The sequence below is a fragment of the Lolium perenne genome, chromosome 4 (genome assembly GCF_019359855.2).
Source record: "Lolium perenne isolate Kyuss_39 chromosome 4, Kyuss_2.0, whole genome shotgun sequence".
Taxonomy (NCBI): Eukaryota; Viridiplantae; Streptophyta; class Magnoliopsida; order Poales; family Poaceae; genus Lolium; species Lolium perenne.
Window position 1 is genome coordinate 398975770 of NC_067247.2, and position 25984 is coordinate 399001753.

The following is a 25984-nucleotide window of genomic DNA, read 5'->3' on the forward strand; positions in this document are numbered from 1 at the left end:
CTCCAAAGCACGGACATGATCTCCATCATCAACGGGCATGATCTCCATCATCGTCGGCGTAGCGTCAAGGTCCATGGCGCCGTCTTCATGATTGTACTCCCATGTAGCAACTATTACAACTTCTTTGAAATACTACTCAACATGAAATTTAAAGACAACCATAAGGCTCCTGCCGGTTGCCACAATACAATAATGATCATTGATGCGTGCAGTTAACACACGTCCGTTGGGAACCCCAAGAGGAAGGTGTGATGCGTACAATAGCAAGTTTTCCCTCAGTAAGAAACCAAGGTTATCGAACCAGTAGGAGTCAAGGAGCACGTGAAGGTTGTTGGTGATGGAGTGTAGTGCGGCGCAACACCAGGGATTCCGGCGCCAACGTGGAACCTGCACAACACAATCAAAGTACTTTTCCCCAACGTAACAGTGAGGTTGTCAATCTCACCGGCTTGCTGTAAACAAAGGATTAGATGTATAGTGTGGATGATGATATTTGTTTGCGAAGAACAGTAAAGAACAATTGCAGTAGATTGTATTTCAGATGTAAAGAATGGACCGGGGTCCACAGTTCACTAGTGGTGTCTCTCCCATAAGATAAATAGCATGTTGGGTGAACAAATTACAGTTGGGCAATTGACAAATAAAGAAGGCATAACAATGCACATACATATATCATGATGAGTACTATGAGATTTAATCAGGGCATTACGACAAAGTACATAGACCGCTATCCAGCATGCATCTATGCCTAAAAAGTCCACTTTCAGGTTATCATCCGAACCCCTTATTATATAGGTGGAAGCCCCAAGAGTTGTAGTCCAAGTCTTCGAATAAGACCCCAACACCAAAACCTACCTTTGGTGGGAAACCTACTCAAGATGGGAGTCCTACTCAAGGTGGGACTCCCACCTTTCCTTGAGGGAGGGTGGCCGGCCACCTCAGGTGGAGCCCACCTGGGACTCCTCCCCTTAGGGTTGGCCGGCCAAGCTTGTGGAGTCCCTCCGGGACTCCACCTTCCATAGTGCTTTTCTTCCGGACTTTTCTAGAACCTTCTAGAACCTTCCATAAATGCGCCGGATCATTTTCAAACTTATAAAATAACTTCCTATATATGAATCTTATTCTCCGGACCATTCCAGAACTCCTCGTGATGTCCTGGATCCCATCCGAGACTCCGAACAAAACTCCGAACTCCATTCCATATTCCATATCTACTCAAACGACATCAAACCTTAAGTGTGTCACCCTACGGTTCGCGAACTATGCAGACATGGTTGAGACTTCTCTCCGACCAATAACCAATAGCGGGATCTGGAGATCCATAATGTCTCCCACATATTCAACGATGACTTAGTGATCGAATGAACCATTTACATATGATACCGATTCCCTTTGTCACGCGATATTTTACTTGTCTGAGGTTTGATCATCGGTATCTCTATACCTCGTTCAACCTCGTCTCATGACAAGTACTCTTTACTCGTACCGTGGTATGTAGTCTCTTATGAACCATTCATATGTATGCAAACTAATTAGACGACATTCCACCGAGAGGGCCCAGAGTATATCTATCCGTCATCGGGATGGACAAATCCCACTGTTGATCCATATGCCTCAACTCATACTTTCCGGATACCTAATCCCACCTTTATAACCACCCATTTACGCAGTGACGTTTGATGTAATCAAAGTACCCTTCCAGCATAAGTGATTTACATGATCTCATGGTCGAAAGGACTAGGTAACTATGTATCGAAAGCTTATAGCAAATGAACTCAATGACGTGATCTTATGCTACGCTTAATTGGGTGTGTCCATTACATCATTCACATAATGACATAACCTTGTTATTAATAACATCCAATATTCATGATCATGAAACTATGATCATCTATTAATCAACAAGCTAGTTATACAAGAGGCTTACTAGGGACTCCTTGTTGTTTACATAACACACATGTATCAATGTTTTGGTTAATACAATTATAGCATGGTATATAAACATTTATCATAAACACAAAGATATATAATAACCAATTTATTATTGCCTCTTGGGCATATCTCCAACACAATGAAGGTGTAGATGCTAGGCTCAGAGACAGAAAAGGGGAAGGCCAAGGAAGAAGACGAGTGTGGTCGTTGAGCGGTTCGCTGACATTAAAAGCATCAAATAGGACCTATCCGACCGGGCAAACCCTGTTTGACGCAACCTACGCCGGTTAGCACGACAACGTCCACGCGCTCGACGCAACTAGGCCAGCCCAAATAGAAGATCCATTACGACAAAGAAACTCCATGGAGATGGGGAAAGATGCGAACCACGGCAAAGGCGAGGCCAAGACATCGTCTCCAACTGTGGCGGGTGGGAGAAGGCTGTTCGGCCAGCTGTGGCGTGTGGTAGTGGCGGCACTGGAGTTGGAGACACTGAATGTGGAGGTGCTAAGAGCATCTCCAGTCGCATCCCCCAAACGACGTCCGACAAAAGCGCCGAATTGGTCGTTTTGGGGACGTCCGGACCAAATTCGCGTTTGGAGGAGGTCCCTTTCCTAGCCACGTCCCCAAACGTGACCTCCAAACAAAAAGCAAGTATAAAAATCGTGCCCGACGTTCCTGATAGAGCCTCTATACACAGGGATGGGCTAGGGACGTCGGACAATATTTGGAGCACGTCCGGACCGAAACGGCCTTTGAAGCGTGCGACTGGGACGATTTTTTATCCGGCGTCCCTCAAATTTCTTTGAGGGATTCCTTTGGGAAACGTTTAGAGGGACGCGGTTGAAGATGCTCTAAGATTGGTGTTTAGGTGACGAGGGAGCTTAAGGTCAAGGAAGAAGAGTAGTGCGGGCGTTGACCAGTCCGCTCACGCCAAGGCGTCTCATAGGAACCGTCACCGAATGAGTCCCTTCGCTGGGTCGTTACTCAACGGTGGGCTGCAAGTTCCCTGGGCCTCCACTGACTCACACATCCTCAGAGCCCAGCTTCCACTGTCACTGCAACCTCCGAGACCTTGCCACGGGTTGCTCTTGCCGGCCGGTCGCCGCAACGCTCCTCGGCCGGCTGACTCCCCAGTCTCCAACACTCCGCGGCAGCAGCCCACAGAGACAGGTGCTCCTTTTCTTGAGGCTCCAGGTATGTGCTCCGCTGCCACCTCCATTCTTCTTAGCTCCTTGCCCAATCTAGGTCACATGTGTGGGGAATTTTCCAAGATGTCCTAAACAAACAACTGATTCCTGTGATTCTCAGAGGGTAATTGACTCAAGAAATAAACAGCAGTACCATCTCCCAACCAATCCAACCCACATGCCATGATGGGTGAGCGTCATAGGAGGATTCGGTGAAATGAAATTGCGCTCTGCAAGTTCAGTTGTTGTGGCTCTTTGTTGTTTCCAAAATTTATGTGTTCAGTAGAGAACCAATTTTTTCAGATAAATTATGATATATAGCGCACGCCTGCTGTTTGTATTTAACAACCTCGCAACAGCTCCTCTAGGATCCTTATGCCGAATAAATTTGATCAGGGGATGATCATCTCAGGATTCAGCGAAATTGGCCCTGCTCCTTCCAGAGAGTTTCCGGGTTGCTTATAGTAACGACTAGTCATTTTTCAACACAGCTGAACCCCATTTTTCAAGTCAGAAGCAAAGCTTAATTCTTGTAGGCTTTCGTTGTTTCCAAATGTGTGCACCAAAATCCATATGTTCATTGCAATCTATGGGCCAAAGAAAAACAAAATATGCATATGCTTCCTCTGTCAATGAAAAACACAATCGTCATGTTACTTTCCCAAGCAGCCACACACCATTCCCTCTATAATCCATTTCACGGGGAGGCCTATTTTTGAGCTTCAACTGGCCCTCGCCCGGAGCAGCAGAAATCTTGCCTGGCTGCCTCACACAGCTGCTGGTTGTTTCAACTACGATGCAGCTCTCCACGGTGCTACAACACAAAAATCACAAGCTGTAGTAACAACCTGTGTGGTTGGTGATTATTTACCGCATTTGTTTCTTTATATATTTTGTCAAGTTAGGATCAACATTCAGTTGGCTAGGGCCTCCACATAAGTCTGCCCTCCTGTCCTCTACGTTCTGTATCTGCTACAAGGAGGTGATTCCCTGGGTCATGTTCCCGGTACAAGGTTCTGGCTCTGCACCACTCCGCCTACGCCAGCGCCACTTGCACAAGCCTCACCGCTTGCCCTTCCGCTTTCTGTGGTTCTTTCAGGCATGTCTCTCCTCCTTCACTGTCCCTGCCCTGAATCTCCATCACATATCGTCCTATGTCAGGAATTTCCCAGATTTTAGGATCCACCAAGTTAAATGCTAGAAACAGTCTCCAGATCACTGCCTGGTAGATCACGCTAGAAAAACGCATCGAAATGAATCCAACTTGAGGATCAAAAGAGTGCTTCACTGTTCTAGATGTTTGTTCTGTCTGCGTTGTGGCCTGTGGGGATGGATTGCAATATGGGTGAAGAACAAACATAAATTTAAACCAGACCCTGTCACATAGAATAGAATCAACCGAAATGACCAGTATCTCAGAATTGATCAGGGGAATATCTCAGGATTCAGTCACACGATTTTCCAGATTCCTTATAACAGCTAGTCCGTTTTCAAAACAATAATTCCGCACATGGTTATTTGCCGCACTTGATTATTAATGGCATGTCAAGTCAAAATCAAAGCTTAATTGTTTTGAGCCTTAGGCGTTTCCAATATGCACCAAAATTCATGTGTTCAGGAGATCACCCACGTTCACCCATGTTTGGCATGCATAATAATTGAATGTTCATTCTATCCCTCTCAAAGAAAAAAAAAATCACCTTGTCAATGAATTGCCTTCACACCCTCACACCATATTCTTCTCCAGGATCCATGGCATGGGGAGGCCTCTTCCTGAGCCTTGGCCGCCCCTCGCCAGAGCAGCAGAAGTCCTGCCTCGCATCCGCCACTGGCTTTAACTACGACGCATCTCTCCACGGTGCTTCAACTCCAAAATCAGCAACTGCATTAACCTCTGAAGACACGGACAGAGCCCTCGCAGACCGCGGCTTCTCGGTGAACCGATCGCGCGTCCTTGTCGGCTCCGGCGCCGATGCCTTCGTCCGTGCCAAGTCGGCCCTTCTATCCTGGAAGTAAGCCTGAAGTGGAATTATTAAACCTGACATGTTCCCTCGCATTTTTTTGAGGAAATCTTCACTTTCATTCTTATGTCTGCATGATTGTTAAGAAATGATGTTGTGTCGTCAGGCATTTGGCGCTGGGCTGGGCGGAAGTGGACCCGGACACGCCGGTGAAGACCGGCGCGAGGTTCTGCATCTGCTACAAGGAGGTGATCCCATGGGTCATGTTCCCGCTCGAGATCGCCTATGTCACCGATGAAAACAGTGGTGGTAGGCGAGCGAAAGGTGGCGGCATCTTCGCGTTCGGCAGCGGCACCCTGCAGGGCCATCTACTGGTACATTCAGTCCACACCGCAATGATCCAGTAATAGGCAGGTACAAGCATTACTCGGAAATATGTTTTGATGGTTTTACATTGTGTGATGTGCAGGCCGGGGAGGAGCGGTTCTCGGTGCAGGTGGACTCGGAGGAGCGGGTGTGGTACGAGGTGTTCTCCTTCTCCAAGCCGGCGCACCCGCTGTCGGCGCTCTGCTACCCCTACGTGCAGTTCAGGCAGCGGCACTTTGCGCGGGATTCTGCCAAGGCGATGCTCAGGCATGTCGCCGACCGCTCGATGCCGCCGCATTGAGATGCAGTTAGCAGCTTAATTCCAGTGTTAACGCAGTACTAGCTAGCTAGGCAGCAGAATCATGGCACAGACAAATGGCGTACTCTGTTTCCATTCGCTAGTGTATCTGGCACAAAAAGAAGATGTCCTCTGTGTTGCTTTCAGTATGGCTATATTCTACCCCTTCAAAGATACATTCCATTAAGCGCTCCCCTCCCCCTCCGTGTCGCACCTAGGCGACACCGGGGGTGACCGACGCCACCTAGCCCTCCCCCATCGCTGCTGCCGGCCCTTGTTGTGCTGGTGGCGGGCCCGACTACCAAGGTGGCTCAGGGGGTTCGCAATCTATGGAGGTGGCGCCGGTGGTTTGGTCAGAACGATTGGGACAACGACGGTTAGCTTGTCGGCCCGCGTAAGCCGGGGTGGCGGCCTTGGGAAGATGTGTTGCTCTCCCTCGTCGGTGTGGAGGCGTCGGTGGTTGGGCATGACCGGTGTGTGCGGGACACGACCACCTGCTCGTGGCCTTGGTCTGCATGTTGGCGGCGGTCCGTGGTATGGTTTGGGCTCCGCGTGTGCAGGGGTGGAGGGCTCGGTGACAACGTCTACAGGGGTGGCGGCGTGGTGGCTGCTTGGTGCTGCACTGGGTGGTGTGGGATGTGTCAAGTCCGTTCTGGCCTGCGGAAGGTGCTCTGGTTCGCGTGGATGGCGGTGAGGGCGCGCTGGCTGGCATGCTCCGGCTGCCCTGCCTGTAACTGAGGCCTTGCCAACAAGAATGCAAGCTCCGGGTGAAAACTCAGCCCGACTCCGGTCGGTGCCGACGATGGCTACGTCCTGGGCTTTGTTCCCCTTCTTGGAGGCATCGTCGTGGGGCTCCTACCTCTCTTGTCTTCGAGGTCCTCCTCTTGAGGACGGCGAGGGTACGGCGCGGCAGTATAGATCTGGGTCGCCTCCGCCGTCGCCGGTGTAGGAAGTGGGAAAAAATGAATTTTGTTGGTTTCTAATGGAGGGGGTAACCGAAAGAGGGTGGTGGCCCCAGCTTTGTCGCGGAACGCCAGCAGACTTTCAGCTTCTCATGTCATCTCGCGCGCATTCGTTATCGATTTTCGTTGCTTCCGGGCCTGCCTCTGAAAAAACGGGCTAATCTGGTCGTTCCTCCTAAGCCTTCTCCAATAATTAGGGATGGCACCCGTAGGGTATGGGTACGGGTAGAGCCATCCCATACCCGTACTCGTCGTCTTCAATTTTACCCATCACTCGTACTCATACCCGGCAACGGGTACAAGTTTTTTCCATACCCGTCACCCGACAGGGTAAATGGATACCCGCGGGTAAAAACACCCATGCTTAAAACACATCAAATTAATCAAAAAGTATGACATGAGGTGAAGCGATCATAAATAGTGCTCTAATCATCACTAACCTACCAATGATTGTGAGACCGAGAAGCGTGAGGTTCATGTTGGAGATATGCCCAAGAGGCAATAATAAATTAGTTATTGTTATATCTTAGTGTTCATGATAAATGTTTACATCCCATGCTATAATTGTATTAACCAAAACATTGATACATGTGTGTTATGTAAACAACAAGGAGTCCCTAGTAAGCCTCTTGTATAACTAGCTTGTTGATTAATAGATGATCATGGTTTCGTGATCATGAACATTGGAAGTTGTTAATAACAAGGTTATGTCATTGGGTGAATGATATAATGGACATACACCCAAATAAGCGTAGCATGAGATCAAGTCATTAAGTTCAATTTGCTATAAGCTTTCGATACATAGTTGCCTAAGTCCTTCGACCATGAGATCATGTAAATCACTTACACCGGAAGGGTACTTTGATTACATCAAACGCCATTGCGTAAAAGGGTGGTTATAAAGATGGGATTAAGTATTTGGAAAGTGTGAGTTGAGGCATATGGATCAATAGTGGGATTTGTCCATCCTGATGACGGATAGATATACTCTGGGCCCTCTCGGTGGAATGTCGTCTGATTAGCTTGCAAGCATATGATTGGATTATAAGAGATGCCATACCACGGTACGAGTAAAGAGTATGTCGGTAACGAGGTTGAACAAGGTATGGAGATACCGATGATCAAACCTCGGACAAGTAAAATATCGCGAGACAAAGGGAATTGGCATCGTATGTAAATGGTTCAATCGATCACTAAGTCATCATTGAATATGTGGGAGCCATTATGGATCTCCAGATCCCGCTATTGGTTATTGCTCGGAGAGGAGTCTCGACCATGTCTGCATAGTTCACGAACCGTAGGGTGACGCGCTTAAGGTTCGATGTCGCATAAGTAGATTTGGAATATGAGATGGAGTCCGAAGTTTTTGTTCGGAGTCTCGGATGGGATCCAGGACATCACGAGGAGGTCCGGAATGGTCCGGAGAATAAGATTCATATAAGGGAAGTCATTTTCCGGGGTTCGGGAAAAAGTCTGGTGTTTTGACCGGAGCTTCTAGAAGGTTCTAGAGGGCCACCAGTGGGCCCACCACCCCGGGAGAGGCCACGTAGGCGCCACATGGCATGGTGGGGCCTGCCCACTATGACATGTGGGCCTTGGCCGGCCTACCCCTTAGAGATAAGATCTATCTCTTAATTTAAATGGTTTAAATCTAGAGATAAGATCTATCTCTAAAGGAAAGTGTTTAAACGAAGAGATAAGGGGAAGGCTTGAGGGGGAAGAAAAGTCTCCCCCCCATGTGCCGGCCAAGGGGTAGGTGGGGCCCAGGGGGAACCCTAGGCCGACTGACATAGGCATCCCAAATGGGCCTGCCGAAGATGGTACCCGGGGTTTACTGGAGGCCCAATACCCGAAGAATAAGAAGATTCGGGAGCCCAAGATTTACTAAGGAAAGATAGAGTTGTAATAGGAAGTGTTGTTTGTAATCTGGCGGGACGAGTTAGAAACCGTCCCGGACTCTGTAAACTTGTATAGCACGAATCCCTCGGCTTCACCTCATATATAAGGGGGAGTCGAGGGACAAAAGAGAGAATCGAATCATTGTCTGCAAACCCTAGTTTTCACAATCGTCGAGTACTTTTCGGCTGAAACCTTCGAGATCTACTTACCCTCTACTTCTAACTAAACCCTAGCCTACAATCCATAGGCATTGACAAGTTAATCCCTTGTCAATTGGCGCCGTCTGTGGGAATTAGAGGCGTAAGGAGCTGATCTCGATGGCACGCTCAAGATCTTCGACATCGTCAACCGCAAGCAACACAATGGATCGAGGTAAACAGATCGCTACTGGTCTTGTCGATTTTGTTCCTCACCCACCCTCCCGTTTGGATGCATATGCGTATCTGGCGGAGCCCATGGAGATGACGTTCGGAAGGTTCCACTTTCGCGTCGAGAAGGAAGGATCGTATCGTGTCGAGATTCCGATTTCGTCGGGATCATCAGTGGCCGATTCCGATTTTTCAAGCTATGCATCGTCAAACGAGTCAGGAGAAGAAGAAACCTCGGCGACACGCTACGTCGCATCGAGCAAGAGAGAAACTCGCCAAGATCTTCAACGACATATCGTTTGAGTCATCTGCGGACTCGTATATAAGCGATGGCTCAAGCGATGTCGACAGTCATGACTTCATCGACAAATCTCTCACAGTGGGCAAGGTCTTCATCAATCTCAACGATGATGTCACCAAACCCAACATAGATCTGAGTACAAGGTATCATCAGATTTACGCCATTGAAGGTCAAGAGGAGACATCTGAGGCTTTCGACAGTTTGGGAAATCCATACGTCGATCCCTCCAATCTGCGACAAGGCTTGGGCAACAAATACGTCGGGCCAGAGCCGCGAGATAGAGTTCAACTTTCACAAGCAGCGTGGGGACGTAGCTGCGAGAGCTATGAACGGCACGTAACCAATGGCTACCACAGCCACACCACAAGAAGAGCAAGCATATCAATATAGGCTCGCACGAGCTGCCAGGGAATTGGAACAACAGACAGCTGAGTTAAACAGGAGAAAGGAGGCAGCTTCTGCATCCAGCAGGAGAAGGGCAGATCTAAGTCGACAATCTAGAACTACGGGTGATAGCCATCGGGAGGCGCGGAACAGAGCAAGATCAAGGCTGCAACACATACCCGAGGCAGAAAGAGAACACTTGGTTCAAAACCTCGACATGTCCTTTATGTCGATAGATACAAGAGGAAACATCATCCCTAAGACACCAGAGGCTGGGTATATGGCGACACATGCTTTTATCCTTGCATCTAAACCACCTCCGGGTGACCCAAGGGAAACACTGTACAATATGGCGGTAGCAGGAGTTGGAGCTATGGGGACAGCGTTTATATCAACGCCTCCCGAAGGAGTGGCAAGGCAAAATAGTCCGCGACCCGCAAAGAAGAACAGCCGGCAAAGACTCGAAGGGCCAAGTGGAGCAAGAGACACAAAGAAGCACAAGCAAGAGTCGACAGAGCGCGGCAAAACAGTAAGGGATCATCGGCAATCCCGAACTCAACGACGAAGATATGTGCGGCTTACCATGCTTCACGAGGAGAGTCCGAAAAACGAGTCCCCTCGGGATTCAAGTTACCCGATAATTTCAAGAAATTCGACGGCCTTCAAGATCCAGAGGATTGGCTAGTCGACTATCCTGGAGACGGTGAAGCCGACAGAGGAACTAGGGCAACAGCCATGCAAAGCATCCAGGTGCACCTGAGTGGTGCCGCACGATCATGGATAAAGAAACTCGCTCCAGGATCCATCGACAGCTGGGAAAGTTTCGAGGACGTGTTCGTCAAGAACTTCAGATCCACGTGCAAAAAACCCGCATCGTTAGAGGAGTTGAGAGCGTGTCGACAAAAGCCAGATGAGCCAATGAGAAAGTACATCCAGAGATGGAATATCATCAAAAACTCGGCAGAAAACATATCTGACGAGAGAGCAATAGATGCGTTTGTCGCAGGAGTCAGGCGTGGAGACTTTGTCGAGGATTTGGGAAGGACCAATCCAAGGACAGTATCCGCGTTAATGGAGATAGCAAATAAATGGGCAGATGGAGAAGACGCTGTCCACAACAAACGACACAGGTCGCCAGAGGAGGACCGTGGTCGAAACTATCAACCGAGGCGAAGATTTCCTCGGACGTACCAGAACTACGACGCTCCAGGACAAATTTCGGCAGGTTTTCGGACAAATACAGGAGGCAATAGAGATGATTACCAGAGAAGCAGTGAACAGCGAGGTGATAATAGGGATGATTCACGCAACAGGCAAAATAGTGGGCCGAGGTTTCCAAGACCTTTCGTGTCCCCCGAGGAAATGCTGAACGGACCGTGCCAGATGCACTTCTTCCTCGACAAAGAACGGGAAAAGACAGTCAGGGCACCTGCAGAAGACTGTCGAAATTTTCAGGCAATGTTCAGATACGCAGAAAATGCTCACGCTCGAGCAGCACAGAGAAACCCTCGGGAGCCTAGGAGCGAGATTCATCTACCGCCACCTCCCGCGATTACAGAGGACAATCGACACCAGCTAAGAATAGCGGCAGCACCTGCACCACCACCCTATGTTGATCCTAACTCCAACGGAGCAGTGTTGATGATTCAGAAGGGAAGGCCGTCCAATAGAGCTCAAAAAGTAATCTCACGACAGGTGTTTATGGCAGAGAAAATGCCTCCACCAACAGTTGAGTACCTTAATTGGTCAGGACAAGATATCGGCTTCACAATAGCAGATCATCCGCAGCAAGTTCCTCGACCAGGGCAGTCAGCACTTATTCTGCCAAAGAAGCTATCGCAGGATTTGATGTCTCTCGAGTGTTCATAGACGGCGGCAGCAGCTTGAACCTCATGTATGCAGATACATTGAGGAAGATGAACATATCCTTAGCAAACTTGAAACCAACAGACACAAGGTTCCACGGCATCACACCAGAGAAACCAAGTTATCCATTGGGAAAAATCAATCTCGATGTTCAATTTGGGACCCGAGAAAATTATAGAATCGAGAAGCTCGAATTTGAAGTCGTGGATTTTCCATCACAATACCACGCTCTGTTGGGACGACCAGCATATGCTAGATTTATGGCAGTACCACACTATACATACCTGTTGTGGAGGTTGCCCTGACCAAGAGGACCAATCACAGTCAAGGGAAGCTTTGCCTTAGCCGATAAGTGCGACAAGGATTTTCACAAAGTTGGCGTAAACTTTCGGGATGCAAGCCGAGTACTTGGCGTCAAAAAGCATGACTGATTACGACGCATCGCCAGACGTTGGAAGGCCAAATAAAGAATCAACTTTCAACACAGAGAAAAATTCTAAGGAGGTGCAGATTCACCCGACAGATCCAAAAAGACGACATCTATCGCAAACGATATGGATATCGCATAGGAAAGCGCGCTCGTCAAGTTCCTCCGTGAGAACTGGAAAATCTTTGCATGGTGTCCAGCTGACATGCCAGGAGTACCTGTGGAACTTGCCGAGCACCACCTAAATTTGGATCCAACAAAGAAACCAATCGAGACAACCTTTGCGGCGTTTTGAACCAAACCGCAAAGCCATGCTTTCAGAAATAAATCGACTCGAAGAAGCTGGTTTTATCAGAGAAATATCTACAGAAGCCACATGGGTAGCTAACCCAGTGATGGTGCCGAAGAAAAACACGACAGTCCTTCGCATGTGCGTCGACTTTACGTGTCTCAATAAACATTGTCCTAAGGATCACTTTCCCCTCCCAAGGATCGATCAAATTATCGACTCCACGGCAGGTTGCGAACGTCTTTCCTTCTTGGATGCATACTCTGGTTATAACCAGATCAGATTAAAAGAAGATGATGAAGCCAAGACAGCGTTTATTACACCTTACGGCGTGTTTTGCTACAAAACAATGCCCTTTGGTCTAAAAAATGCGGGAGCAACATATCAGAGGATGATGCAGAAGTGTTTAGCAACACAGATCGGGAAAAACGTGCAAGTATACATCGATGATGTCGTCATAACATCAAAAAAGGGGACAACGTTGATCGAGGATCTCAAAGAAACTTTTGACAACCTCGACAAATTCTGCCTCAAACTGAACCCGACGAAGTGTTCTTTTGGCGTCCCAAATAGGAGAACTTCTGGGGTTTCTAGTTTCGGCAAGAGGGATTGAAGCAAATCCCGACAAAATACAAGCCATAGTAACAATGAGAAAGCCAACAAAGTTGAAAGAAATACAGCAGCTAACCGGGCGAGTCGCAGCTTTGAGCAGGTTCGTCGCCAGGTTAGGAGAAAAAGCGTTACCATTTTATGCGCTGATAAAACAAGGAGATAAATTCCAGTGGAACGAAGAGGCCGACAGAGCTTTCGAGGATCTGAAGCGAAAAATCTCGACACCACCAATCCTGGTGGCTCCAAAGGAAAAGGAACCTCTCCTACTGTATATTGCAGCCACGCCCCAAGTGGTTAGCACAGTATTAGTTGTCGAAAGAGAGGAAGAAGGGAAAATCCATGGAGTGCAGCGGCCAGTATACTTCGTGAGCGAAGTCTTGTCACCTTCAAAACAAAGGTACCCTCAGGTACCAAAAGCTAGCATATGGAGTGTTCACGACAAAGACGAAATTGCGCCACTATTTTTCGGCACACCCGATCATAGTGGTCAATGAAGCTCCCTTGTCAAATATACTGAATAACCCGAAGTTACTGGTCGTGTCTCCCTTTGGGGAATAGAACTTTCCCTCGGGACATCACGTATGAAAAAAGAAAAGCAATAAAGTCGCAAATACGCCGGACTTCATCGCAGAATGGATGGAGTTGCAAAATACAGGACCTCCAGATTTATCGAGAACTTGGACCATGAACTTTGATGGGTCCAAGAGACTAGAAGGAGCTGGCGCAGAGTAGTACTCATATCACCCGAAGGCGACAAATTGAAGTACATCCTCCGGATGACGTTCCTTAACGCATCTAACAATGAAGCAGAATATGAGGCCCTCATACACGGGATGAAGATGGCAAAAGCACGTGGAGCAACTCGATTAAAAATCTTTGGCGACTCACAGCTTGGTGGCTCAGCAAGTTATGAACCAATGTGATGCAATCAATGATAGCATGATGGCATACAAGGAGGTGTACAACGAGCTTGAGAAGTTATTCGATGGATGCGAAGTAAATCATATTAGCAGGTTGAGCAACGACGAAGCCGACGTTCTTGCAAACATCGGGTCACAGTGCCTTCCAATCCCGCCGTGTGTATTCGGGAAGAGATAACAGAGCGATCCACTAAGCCAACAAAGTCAAAAAAGAAGGAGAAGAAACCCTCGGGGCTGCCAAGGAAAAGCAAGAGGACGAAGAAGAAGATCAGGACTTGGTCATGGTGATACAGATACCGTGGATGCAGCCGTACATATCATACATCATGAGGAAAGAAATACCCGATGATCCAGTTGAAGCAAGGCGAGTAATTCGACGCTCCAAAGCTTTTACGGTGGTCAAGGGAGAATTGTATAAGCGAAGTATTTCAGGCGTTTTGCAAAGGTGCGTTACACCCGAAGAAGGAAGAATAATCTGAAGGATGTACACGAAGGAATATGTGGCCACCACGCAAGTAGTCGAGCTATCGCAGCCAAGGTTTTTCGGGCAGGATTCTACTGGTTGACAGCAATCGAGGACGCCAAGGACATAGTAAGAACTTGCGACGCATGTCAAAGGTTCGCCGCAAAACCTCACTCTCCAAAGGCAGAGCTAGCACCAATACCATTGTCTTGGCCCTTTGCTCAATGGGGACTTGATATGGTGGGTAAGTTACACAAATCCTGGCCAGGAGGAAAGGAGTACATGCTAGTAGTGTCGATAAGTTTACAAAGTGGATAGAAGCGAAGCCGATAAATTCACCAGATGGAGCATCCGCAGAAAATTCGTAAAAGGCCTCGTCTTCAGATTTGGAGTGCCCCACAAAGATCGTCACAGACAACGGCAGCAACTTCACATCCCATGAATTCAAAGATTATTGCGAAGAGGTGGGTATTAAGCTGAACTTTGCGTCGCTTGCACATCCTCAAACCAATGGGCAAGTCGAGAAAGCCAATGGCATCATCTGCAATGGTATCAAGAAGCGCTTGTTAGGACCACTGGAAAAAGCTCGACATACCTGGCCGAAGAACTACCAAGCGTGTTGTGGAGCATCCGAACAACACCAAACACAAGAACGCAGAAACTCCGTTTTCTGGTTCATGGAGCAGAGGCAGTACTACCAATCGAGATAGAGCACAACTCTCCACGTGTCGCTGAATATGATGAAGAAACGTCGAGAAGAGTGCTAGAAGACGACGTCGACGCACTTGATGAAGCTCGAGATGAAGTATTATCTCGGGTAACCAAATATCAACAGGACTTGAAGAATTACCACGCCGACGTTTGCGGCCAAGATCTTTTCAGGTGGGAGACCTAGTTCTTCGGCTCACGCAAAAAAGTCATGAAAAACTCGAGTCACCATGGCTTGGCCCTTACATTGTCACGGAAGTAATTGGAGGAGGAGCATACAGAATAAAGGACAAGAAGACAGGGTGGAGGAGCCAAACCCCCGGAACGTGGCGCAACTTAGGCGTTTTACGCCTAGAGTCAAAATATAGTCTTTGTAAAGCTTCAATGTACCGAAACGCCCGCGAGTTTTCAGACGCACTCTTTTCCTTTTTCGGGCACCGAGTGGGGCCGGAGAAGGTTTTTAATGAGGCGGGCTCGCGGTGCTGCAATATAATAAAGATAGTGACAATATAACTTTTCTTCCTTATCGACATGACCAAAGTCTTCGCTCCGACGAATTTCAATATAGTTCATCGACAAAAGGAAAAACTTGCCTTGGTATTCAAATACCTCGTGAGTCAACAAAAATACAAAATAGTGCTCAATAAAAAGCTTGGGGGCTCATATTCGCCTTAAATATATAAATGTCTTGGTTCAAAACCTCGCAAGTATACAAATATAGTAAAGAGTCACCGAAACACTCGGGGGCTAAACAAACAGAGAAATATAATGATTGCTTTACAATATAGTCATAGATTACAAAGAAGAAATATCTACAAGAAGAAACTAACTAGTCTTGATTCAATATGTCATCAAGAGTAACCCTGTTTTCCTCAGGAGCAGCACCAAGAAAATCGGCATAATGGCCATCGGCAAAAAGTCGGCATCCATCCGAAGTAGGTCCTCAATCATTTCTTCGGCTATAGGCGTAACCTTCGTGTTAATCCTGTCAACACCAACTCTCCGCCGTTTTACTTTTTGGTGAACCTTCTCGACAACCTGGGTAAGGTCAAGCTTCGAGTGGCAGATTTGGAGCATGATAAGAGCAAATCTGGCACCAGCTACTAGTTGAGCTTTGACAAAATCATGGATACTGCGAGCATCCTTGAACCTTTCCATCAATTCAGGAAGAGTTTTTGGTTGGACGTTGCGAGGAAACATGGAGTTGTAAACCATGGACAAGGTCTTGGTACAGAAGTCGAGGAAATCGCGAGTTTGAGAGGCGCGATCTTGAAATCGACAATTTGGCGGGTCCTTTCCGGGGTAGCCCAAAACAAAGAACCATGGTCCAAGGAGAGATTAACAAGGAGGGTTGTCCTAGCATTCACCCTCTCTTCCTCGGCAGCAGCATCGCAAAGGCACCTATCAAAACAAAAAGCGGAAACCTTCAAAGAAACAATAGTATGCAAATAAAGGATATCAGCGGATGAAACAGGCATACCCGACATATCTGCACTGGCTTCATTCATTAATTCGAGCATGAAATTTTCTCGAATAGTCGCCTTTTCAGCCTCGGAAGCAGCAATTTCCTTAGCAGCTACGGCCTCGCGAGCTTGTTGAAGAGCAATTTTTTCGGCTTCAGATGACTTACGAGATTGCTCCATCATCACAAGTGTTTGCTTCTTCGCATACTGAAGTTGTTGCCGAAGTTCATCCAGTTCTTGCGACAAGGTATCGTCGACAGGAGCGGTATCACCAAAAGCTTTCCTCGCGCGGGAAGAAGAAGGCGAAACATTGGAAGGAGCAGAAGATGGAGTATAGTTATCAAATATCAACTGAAAAATAAACAAGACAACATCAAATAACAAGCAAAGATAGAAGTCTTCATTAATCTCTTGGAATAATTACAAGGGCATTACAGTGGAGTTAAGAAAGTACGTGTCGCCAAATGACTACTTTGGCGACAGAAGCAAAAGAAACAGAAAGAAAAACAGAGGCATGCAACTAGACCTCCGGCCTCGAGGAGCTAGGAGTTGAAGCTGGCTTGATCCCCAGATACGCCAATATCTTCTTCGTGTTGGGCTTGGCCGCCTTGATCAGCGACCTCCATCTTGACTGCTCTATCTGACTGGTGTCGCCAACCTTCATCCAATCAAGCGTCTGTTGGCTGTCAGCAACCAGGGCAACAAGATACTCTCGACAAAGAACCTTCATATTCTCCTGACGCATCTTCAATCCCAGGTCTTCCGAAGCATTAAACATCTTGGCGAGGTTAAGGAAAGTTGCGGGTTCTTCTTTCTTCGGGAAGAAATAAGGGAACAACGCTGACAATCCTGCATTAGCATTTGCCACGCCTTCACGAATCTCGCGCCCGTGAAACTCCAGAAGAGAAAGTGCGTCAAGGACAGGATCGTTGACAGGATTATCCAGATCAAAATCCTGGTTTGTTTGGGCTGCCACACGAGACAAGACATCAGTCAAACAATCAAGAAACAGGAAGTGCAGTAAAATAAAAGGGATTGATAATATTACTCAGAGTACGTCGACTTTGCGACTTCAAACGCTTGAGGATTCCTTCGTCACGAGAAGCTTGTGCAGCTTTGAGCTCATCCAAGGCAGTTGTCGCATCCTCAAGTTTCTTCTGCAGTTCCTCGACACCAGCAGCTTTCGCCTTAGCTTCATCAGCTTCGACCTTGGCTTTGCTAGCAGCGAGTTCGGCTTTCTTGCGAGCCGCCTCACTTTGCTCAAGTTTTTGAGCCAGTGCGTCGGCGCGTTCGTTAGCCTCTGCAAATTTCTCTGTCGAGATATGGAAAAAAGAGAGAAGAAAGATCAAAAAATCGCGGCAAGCAACAGGAGTGACAAATTAAGGAAAAACGACAAGTATGACAGTCGTTACCTTCGGCTCTATTAGCATATTCACGGTACCCAATAAATTGGGAACCGATGCGGAGAAGATCCTTGATCATAGGCTGTTCAACGTGAACACAGTAAGAGAAACATCGGCATAAAAAAAAAAAAAAAAAAAAAAAAAAAAGAGATGTGAAGAAATAAAATAAAGAAAATATAGATGTCGACAAACTTACATCATCTAGGAGCGGGGGCGACGAACTGCCCAACTGAGGGGCAGAATCAACAATCTTTTCAACCCGTGCCCTTTTTGGTGAAGGGGCACGGGGTCTCGAAGGAGTAGATGTATCAACATTTTGTTGAGGAGGCGACGATTCCTCCCCTTCAACTGGTTTTTCTGAAATTACTAAAGTATGTGACGTGCTCGTTCGAGCAGCCACATCTAAAGTTGGAGTTTCTTCATCATCACTGTGACAAAATAGTGGCAGCATAAAAAGCAAGGCAAAATAAAATTCTTCAAATAAAAAAGGAAAAGAGCAAGGAACCTACGAGCTGATGATACTCTCGATGTATGGATCATAAGCTGCTTTTCGAGGTGCAGGAGCAGTTTCTTCGGGTTTCGAGGTCCCGGAATCTTCGGCATTGCTCCTTTTCCTTTTGCTCTTCGGAGAAACAGCAGGAGGAGGAGATTGTGCTGATGTTGTATCTTCAGAGGCAGCATCCTTCTCAGTAGATCCCGCAGATTTTCGAGAATCTGCGGGTTCATTCACAAAAGAGGGGGTCTCCTGGTTGACATCATCGACAACGGCTCTTTCTTCGACCTCTCCATCCTCAGGAAGAGGAGGAAGGGAAGCCATAGTAGGATGATTCTACAAAGAAATAGTGACAAAAGAGAATAAGTGAGATACCACTGCAAATAAGATACGAGGAACAGTTCAAAACAAGATAAAACTTCGAGAAGACAAAATACCTCGGGAAGAGGATTGGAAGCACTGTATGGTTCCACTCGACAGGAGGAGGGAATAGGATCCTTCTTGCCTAATCGAGAAATTCTTCGAACCAATTTTTCCAAGTCCTTTACAGAAAGATCACTGGAGATTCTGTTGGCGTCATTTTCACCAGAATACGTCCAAAGGGGATTTTTGCGAGCCTGAAGAGGCTGCACTCTAATCCTAAGGAAGTAGGCAGTAATTTGAACACCAGATAGCTCTTTGCCTCGAGTGTTTTGAAGATGACGGATACGAGCCATGAGCGCCTCGTCGCTTTTTCTCTTCTTCGAAGCTTCGGCATCCCAGGAACGGCGACGCTGAATCCTGGCACTTCCGTCGAAAGGAACTATGTTGTGCTCCACAGAATTGGCGCTTTCTTCGTGGATGTAGAGCCACTTTTTGCGCCATCCTTGGACAGAATCAGGAAACTTGACGTCGAAATAATCGACATCAGTCCGAACACAGATAACAACGCCACCTATGTTATAAGTGACGTTGTGGGAGCCATTACGGCGGAGGCAGAAAATGCGCTTCCACAGAGCCCAATTGGGAGTGATTCCGAGGAAGCATTCGCAAAGTGTGATAAAAATAGAAATGTGAAGGATGGAATTGGGAGTCAACTGGTGCAGTTGAATCCCATAAACAAAAAGAAGGCCGCGGAGGAAATCGTGGATTGGGGTTGAAAGGCCACGGATCAGGTGATCAACAAAACTAACCCGATACTCCATTGGAGGCTTGGGGTAGCTTTCTTCGCTAGGAAAGCGGATGGCGTCCTCCTTCGTCATGAGGCCGAGCCTCTTCAGCGTGTTGATGTCTTGATTGGAGATTTTGGATCTCTCCCACTCAAGATCCTCGGCGGCCATCTTGGATTCCGGCGTGCTGTGGCGAGTCAGACGCGTGCGCGGTGGCATCAACGGCAGTGGGCAGAGCAATGTATGTGCGTACGGAAGATTGGAGAGAGTTGGGCGCAGGGGAAGTTTTGCGAAAAGGAACAGGTGAGCGGCGCAAGCGAGGGGATGAACGAAGGTTGAAGAAGGGTTTATATAAGATTCGGGTGAAGCAGTGTGCCGTTGGATGAAGAAATCGTGTGGTGAGGATGGATCTTCTAGACACAAGGGCAAAAGAGTATTTTTACTGAAATAGGCGTTACCGTACGTGCGCCAGGAAAAGCGGAGGACGTGTGTCCACTACTTGCACGACGTGTCAACGTAGTCGAAGCAATGGACCCACAGGGCAGAAAAATCACGAATATTCGAGGAGGATGAAGTAAATTTGATTAAGGGAAGTATGTCGACAAGAAAAATAAAAGAAAAGTGGCGACAGAAAGAATTATTCAATACTTCGGGAGCCTTTGATCAAATACAAGTTTTTGCCCAAATGCTCGGGGGCTACTTCAGAAAAAAGTAAATTTTCGAGTATGACAAATATAGAAATTGCGGGAGCCTACAACCAAGCACAAGTCCTTGGTTGTAGCCTCGGGGGCTACTCCCATCGGGAGCGCTGTTCGCGCACCCGAGAGATAAAAAAAAGAGAGAGAAGAAGAAAGAGATCATATTGGGAAGTAATGAAAATATAGCGACAAGGTGGACTAAAATGTTGAGCCTACAACCAAGCACAAGTTCTTGGTTGTAGCCTCGGGGGCTACTCCCATCGGGAACGCTGTTCGCGTGCCCGATGAAATTAACAAAAATAGAAAAACAAGAGAGTATATTTCGAGTTATAATTAACTCTACATATACTCCCATCGGGAGAACAATATAAGTCATATATGACTCGATAAAATGTGCCATTCCAACAGCCGGAAAAGCACTCGACAATATATTCTCAGAACGCCGAAGTTGCGATCAATTTCTGAATGCCGCAAAATTTGCGAAGGTAAGACCCCAGATCCGTTCTGCTGGGCGTGGCATCGCCAAAGACTGCGTCACATTTTTATCCGTATCAACAGATACGAAGAAAAATCCTAACGGACGCGTTAGGTACCCGATAAATTTGACTGGGACTCGACAGAATGGTAAGACCTTAAGCGGCACCTGTCGACGTTTACACCAGTATCCCGAGATCATGTCCGGGGACGTGATTTTGAAGTAGGTTTTTGCGGATTGCCACTAGAGCAGTTAACTAGTACCTGATCCGTCAGATGAACTAGCCCCAATTACCAGTATCCCTGTACAATATAGAATTTTATGTGAAGAAATATAAAAGGTTAAAGCTTTCGAGTAAAAATAAACAATGGAGATTTTCCCTGACTCTACGATTCAAGCAAAATCTCGGGGCTATCGACATAGGCATCCCAAATGGGCCTGCCGAAGATGGTACCCGGGGTTTACTGGAGGCCCAATACCCGAAGAATAAGAAGATTCGGGAGCCCAAGATTTACTAAGGAAAGATAGAGTTGTAATAGGAAGTGTTGTTTGTAATCTGGCGGGACGAGTTAGAAACCGTCCCGGACTCTGTAAACTTGTATAGCACGAATCCCTCGGCTTCACCTCATATATAAGGGGGAGTCGAGGGACAAAAGAGAGAATCGAATCATTGTCTGCAAACCCTAGTTTTCACAATCGTCGAGTACTTTTCGGCTGAAACCTTCGAGATCTACTTACCCTCTACTTCTAACTAAACCCTAGCCTACAATCCATAGGCATTGACAAGTTAATCCCTTGTCACCGACCCCTCCCCCTATATAAAGAGGGGAGGGGGTGGCCGGCCACCACACCAATCCAGAAACCCTGGCCGCCCCCATCTTTTCCTCCTCCATATACTGCGCATGCTTAGGCGAAGCCCTGCAGTAATTCTTCTCCACCACCACCACCACGCCGTCGTGCTGCTGGGATTCCGTAGAGATCTACCACACCTCCGCTGCCCGCTGGAACGGGGAGAGGAAGGGGCTTCATCGACACCGTTGAAAGTGCATGGAGCCCCCATGTGTGGTTTTGGTAATTAATGACAATCCCTATGGACAAATGTTTGCATTGAGTTATATTTGTAGGAGTTGTCCATAGGCAATTCTTGAACCATTTGTTGGCTTCAAGGTTGCAATAAGAAGAAATTGATGAAGGATATCAAGTGTCAAGTATGTCTTGAAGATGAAGATGAAGTGAGCCCTCAAGTTACTTCAAGACATCAATATGATGAAGAATGAACAATGAAGTGCAAGTTCAAGATGAGCCATCTCGAAGAGATCCTTTACTTGAGTCTTGCCATCCATATGGTCATCATGGATATGTGAAGATGCGCCAAAGAAGAAGCTCTCCCATGGTGGATTATGGGGGAGCAATCCACATGGTGGTCATGGTTATGTGAAGATGCGCCGAAGAAGAAGCTCTCCCATGGTGGATTATGGGGGAGCAATCCACAAGACTTCGTCAAGAAAGCACAAGCAAGAAAGGCGTTCCATCTTGTTGAGGTCAAGATCGTCGTCATCGAGCTCAAGTGGAATGCGCAAGTATAAGGTTTGCTCTTGATAGGGTTTCTTTCTCACCGGTCTCATAGTGTAGTTGGAGACCGGTTTATAGTTTAGTTGCCGTACTATCAAGAGGGCTCTCGAGTGAGTAACTCGATCGTATCGTTCGGAGAAAGATCAAACCTTTGCATCCTTACATCATCTTTCTTGGTTGTTATTTGGACCTTATCCATGTGATATTTTAGAGCTTGTGCTTATTCTCATGACAAGCTCTAGTTCATCGAAAACGGATTTCGCATAGATCACTTGTTGCGTTTTTGAGTTTGGTTCATCATCTTACTTGGTTTTATTTGGATCTTATCCATGTGATGTTTTAGAGCTTGTGCTTATTCTCATGACAAGCTCTAGTTCATTGAGAATGGTTTTTCCATGGGCAACTTGTTGCATTTTCAAGATTGGAGGTTTTACCGTACGTCTTTTTGAGATAGGTCAAACCTTTCATCATTTGTTTCTATCCTCCTTTGCTGGACTATGATGTTTCTATGCATATTGTTGTAGAGCTCGTTGTTGTGATTTCAACGAGCCCAAGATCATCGAAATCGGAGTCCGGATGCAAAAGTTATGCCCGTTTTAGTTTTGGTGTTTCTGCAGTTTGCTTAGGCCGGATATTTCGGAAATATCCGGGCCGGATTATCCGGGGGGGGGGGGGGGGCGGATTATCCGACCCTTACTTAGGCCGGATTATCCGGCCCTGGTTTTGCCCAACGGCTCGATTTTCTTGGGGGGTATAAATACCCCCCTTCTTCCTCCTTGGGCTGTTGCTTCTTCTACTCTCTCTCTCCTCCATTGTTGTTCTTGAGAAGCTTGCCCTTTCTCTCTATCCCTCCATGATTCTTGCCCCATTTTGAGGGAAAAGAGAGAGGAGATCTAGATCCACACTTTGACCAAACCAAATCATCTCTTTGTGAGTGAATCTTTGGGATCTAGATCTTGGAGAATTTTATGTTCTCCTCTTTGTTCTTCCTCTCCTATTCCCCCAATAGCTTTTGTAGCTTTGTTGGAATTTGAGAGAGAAGGACTTGAGCATCTTTGTGGTGTTCTTGCCATTGCATTTGGTGCATCGGTTTGAGTTCTCCACGGTGATTCGTGGTGGTGAAAGCAAGAAGGTTGTTACTCTTGGGTTCTTGGAACCCTAGACGGATTCTACGCCTTTGTGGCGATTTGTTGGGAGCCTCCAATTAAGTTGTGGATGTGTGCCCCAATCTTTGTGTAAGGCCCGGTTTCCGCCTCGAAGAAAATCCCTTAGTGGAACCGTGACCTAGGCCTTTGTGGCGAGGGTCACCGGATGTCGTTGCCTAATCGACGGTACCTCGGAGGAGGGATCCTCACGAGGGGGAGAAGAAGTAGGGGCCATAGGGCGGAGTGCTCTCGGGACGGTGGTACGCGAGTTACCCAGCTTCGGAACACCTGCACGATGACAGGGCCTACTGCTGCTTGTCTGGAATTATCTGGGCGCTTTCGCGTTGTTACAATGAGTTGAAGTTGTGCCTCTAGGGCTCCCAGGATCCGGCTTATATAGGCGCTCGGATCTAGGGTTTACATGGAGAGTCCTAGCCGGAATACAAGTTACCTAACTACGGTACAATATCTTGCCGTGTACGTCAAGGATCCGCCTTCCTCCTAGGTCGTGCTGGATCCGGATACTTTATGGGCCTCCACGGATCCGGCCTCCTTTGTAGGTCGGTTGAGATCCGGCTCCTCGTTCCTGAGCTGGACTTCATCCTTCATGATCTACAGCAACTGGGCCGCCCGATGGGCCACATGCCTCACCACCAACTATGGGCCACCCGGGCTTGCCGGATCTAGGCCATGCCGTTGATATACCCATAAAGTATACCCACAACAGTAGCCCCCGAAGTTCTCCGAGATTCATCATTCCTCCGACTTCATTCAGCTCGGATCCGAAGAGAATCTTGAAGAGCTTCAAAACTTTTACTTGATTCCGGGTTCGTTCACTCGGAAATCCTTCGTCTTCAGATTAGGTATCGCAACGGAGGCTCCGCTTTTCCCGCGCACAACTTCCTTTTTTCCCGCGCTAAATTTTCGCAGATGCAAATCTTTAGCCGGAAATCTCGGGAGTGCTTGGTTAAGTTACCTCCACGTCGTTTTACCGTTATTTGACCTAAGACACGTGTCGATCATCCAACGGCGTGACTGTACAGTTTCCGCCGTCAGATCCGAAACACGAATCTCCGTGCGGGGTCTATATATAACCCTCGCCCGCGGTAACTTCTCATTCTTTCACCTTCTCACCCTCATCGTCTTCTTCCTCGCGCCGCGCCGCCCGACGAATCTCATCTCCGGTGAACCTTGTCGCAGTGAGCTCCGCGCGCCGCCAGTCCAAGCCTCTCCTCGCGCCAAGATCCCTTCGATTGAACGGGAAATCCTTCCCGCCGCCGATTCGTGGTCACGCGAGGTGATTTACTGCAAGTCCGGCGACCTCGACCTCACCGGAGCTCCGTCGAGCCACCACGCCATTAACGGTACGTGCGCCGGCCTCGTAGAAGATAGACTTAGTGTAGATCCGGATACTCAAATAATTTGTATGGGTGCAGCCGGAAGCATGCCACTTGATTCATCGCACTGTACTGGTAGCTCTCCGAGTAGCCCGGATCCCAATACACTAGAACCAATATGTCCGGATCCCATAGCATTCCTGCCACCATATGTTTCCGACATTAGGTTAGCTCAACCGTTTTCCGCATCTTCCAGCACCGCTCCAGGCCGGATCCCCTCCCTCAAAGAGCTTCAAGAAGAACTCGAGGGACAAGCTAGGATGGCAGCCAAAGTACAGGAGGCGGAAAACAAGAAGGCGTCCAAGGCCCGGATCCGTGAAGGAGAGCGGGGTCAGTGGTGGCCCTGCGAAACTACTGATGTGGAGCTTAGAGAGCTCCAGAATGAGGGTATGATCTCCACTCACTGGAGCTTCGTACGCGATTCCGACGTCCCCAAGCCCGAAGCCGGAGAAATTGTCATGACTAAGGCTTGGGTGGAACGCGGACTATCACTCCCTTGTTCGGAGTTTTTTCTCTCCATCCTCAACACATACGGGCTCCAGCCCCACAACATCTGCCCAAACTCATACCTCCTCCTCTCCAACTTCGTAACTCTTTGCGAAGGGCACCTTGGGATCCGACCAGATGTCAGATTATGGCAATTCTTCTTCCGGGTGAAGAAGGAAACGAAAGACAAAGCAATGGTGAACTGTGGGAGTATGACGTTCATGCTCCGACCTAGCCGCATGTATCCTCCTCACGATTCGCACGAATCCGTCCGGTACTGGAACGCCGGATGGTTCTATGAGAAGAACGCCTCAGTTCCGGATATCCACGATGGCTTGCCCAAGTTCATCAACGAGCCTCCGGAAGAGCTCGCAAGCTGGAGCTTTGTTCCCTCGCTCACCCAAACCCCTATCTTGGAGAAGGCAGCGCGGAGAATCTCCTGGCTAGTCCACGACGGGCTAACCGGATCTCAGCTTACCCTTAGCTGGTTCACCCGGAGGATCCAGCCCCTGCGCTACAACGCACGCCTGATGTGCGCTTACACCGGGGCGGACGATCTCCTCTGAGTCACTCGCCACGATCTTCCGGCCGACTCCCTGAAGAGAAGGTTCAAGACGTTGGTGAAAATTCCCAGGGGCCAACAAGTCCCGGAACTGATCAAGGATATCTACACAAACGACCAGTGTCCTCCGGTAAGCTCTGTTCTTTTCGTTGCTTCAAACTTCACAAGTTTTTGGATGTTAACTTTAACTTTTTAT

At 47.8% G+C, this 25984-nt stretch overlaps 1 protein-coding gene across 1 annotated transcript; it reads left to right on the forward strand.

Moving 5' to 3' along the window:
- The first annotated feature begins 2972 nt into the window (after positions 1-2972).
- LOC127297578 (UPF0548 protein At2g17695) lies at positions 2973-5893 on the forward strand. The gene is made up of 4 exons (XM_051327901.2): positions 2973-3129; positions 4870-5134; positions 5250-5457; positions 5553-5893. The coding sequence occupies exons 2-4, from the start codon at positions 4875-4877 to the stop codon at positions 5748-5750; spliced, it is 666 nt and encodes a 221-aa protein (XP_051183861.1). The 5' UTR covers positions 2973-3129; positions 4870-4874; the 3' UTR covers positions 5751-5893.
- The last annotated feature ends 20091 nt before the right edge of the window (positions 5894-25984 follow it).

Bases quoted from the DNA above. Each gene is read 5' to 3' on its own strand.
- LOC127297578 (XM_051327901.2), top strand. From the start codon at position 4,875: ATGGCATGGGGAGGCCTCTTCCTGAGCCTTGGCCGCCCCTCGCCAGAG. The intron at 5,135-5,249 runs GTAAGCCTGAAG...TTGTGTCGTCAG, and splicing joins TCGGCCCTTCTATCCTGGAA to GCATTTGGCGCTGGGCTGGG. The intron at 5,458-5,552 runs GTACATTCAGTC...TGTGATGTGCAG, and splicing joins CCCTGCAGGGCCATCTACTG to GCCGGGGAGGAGCGGTTCTC.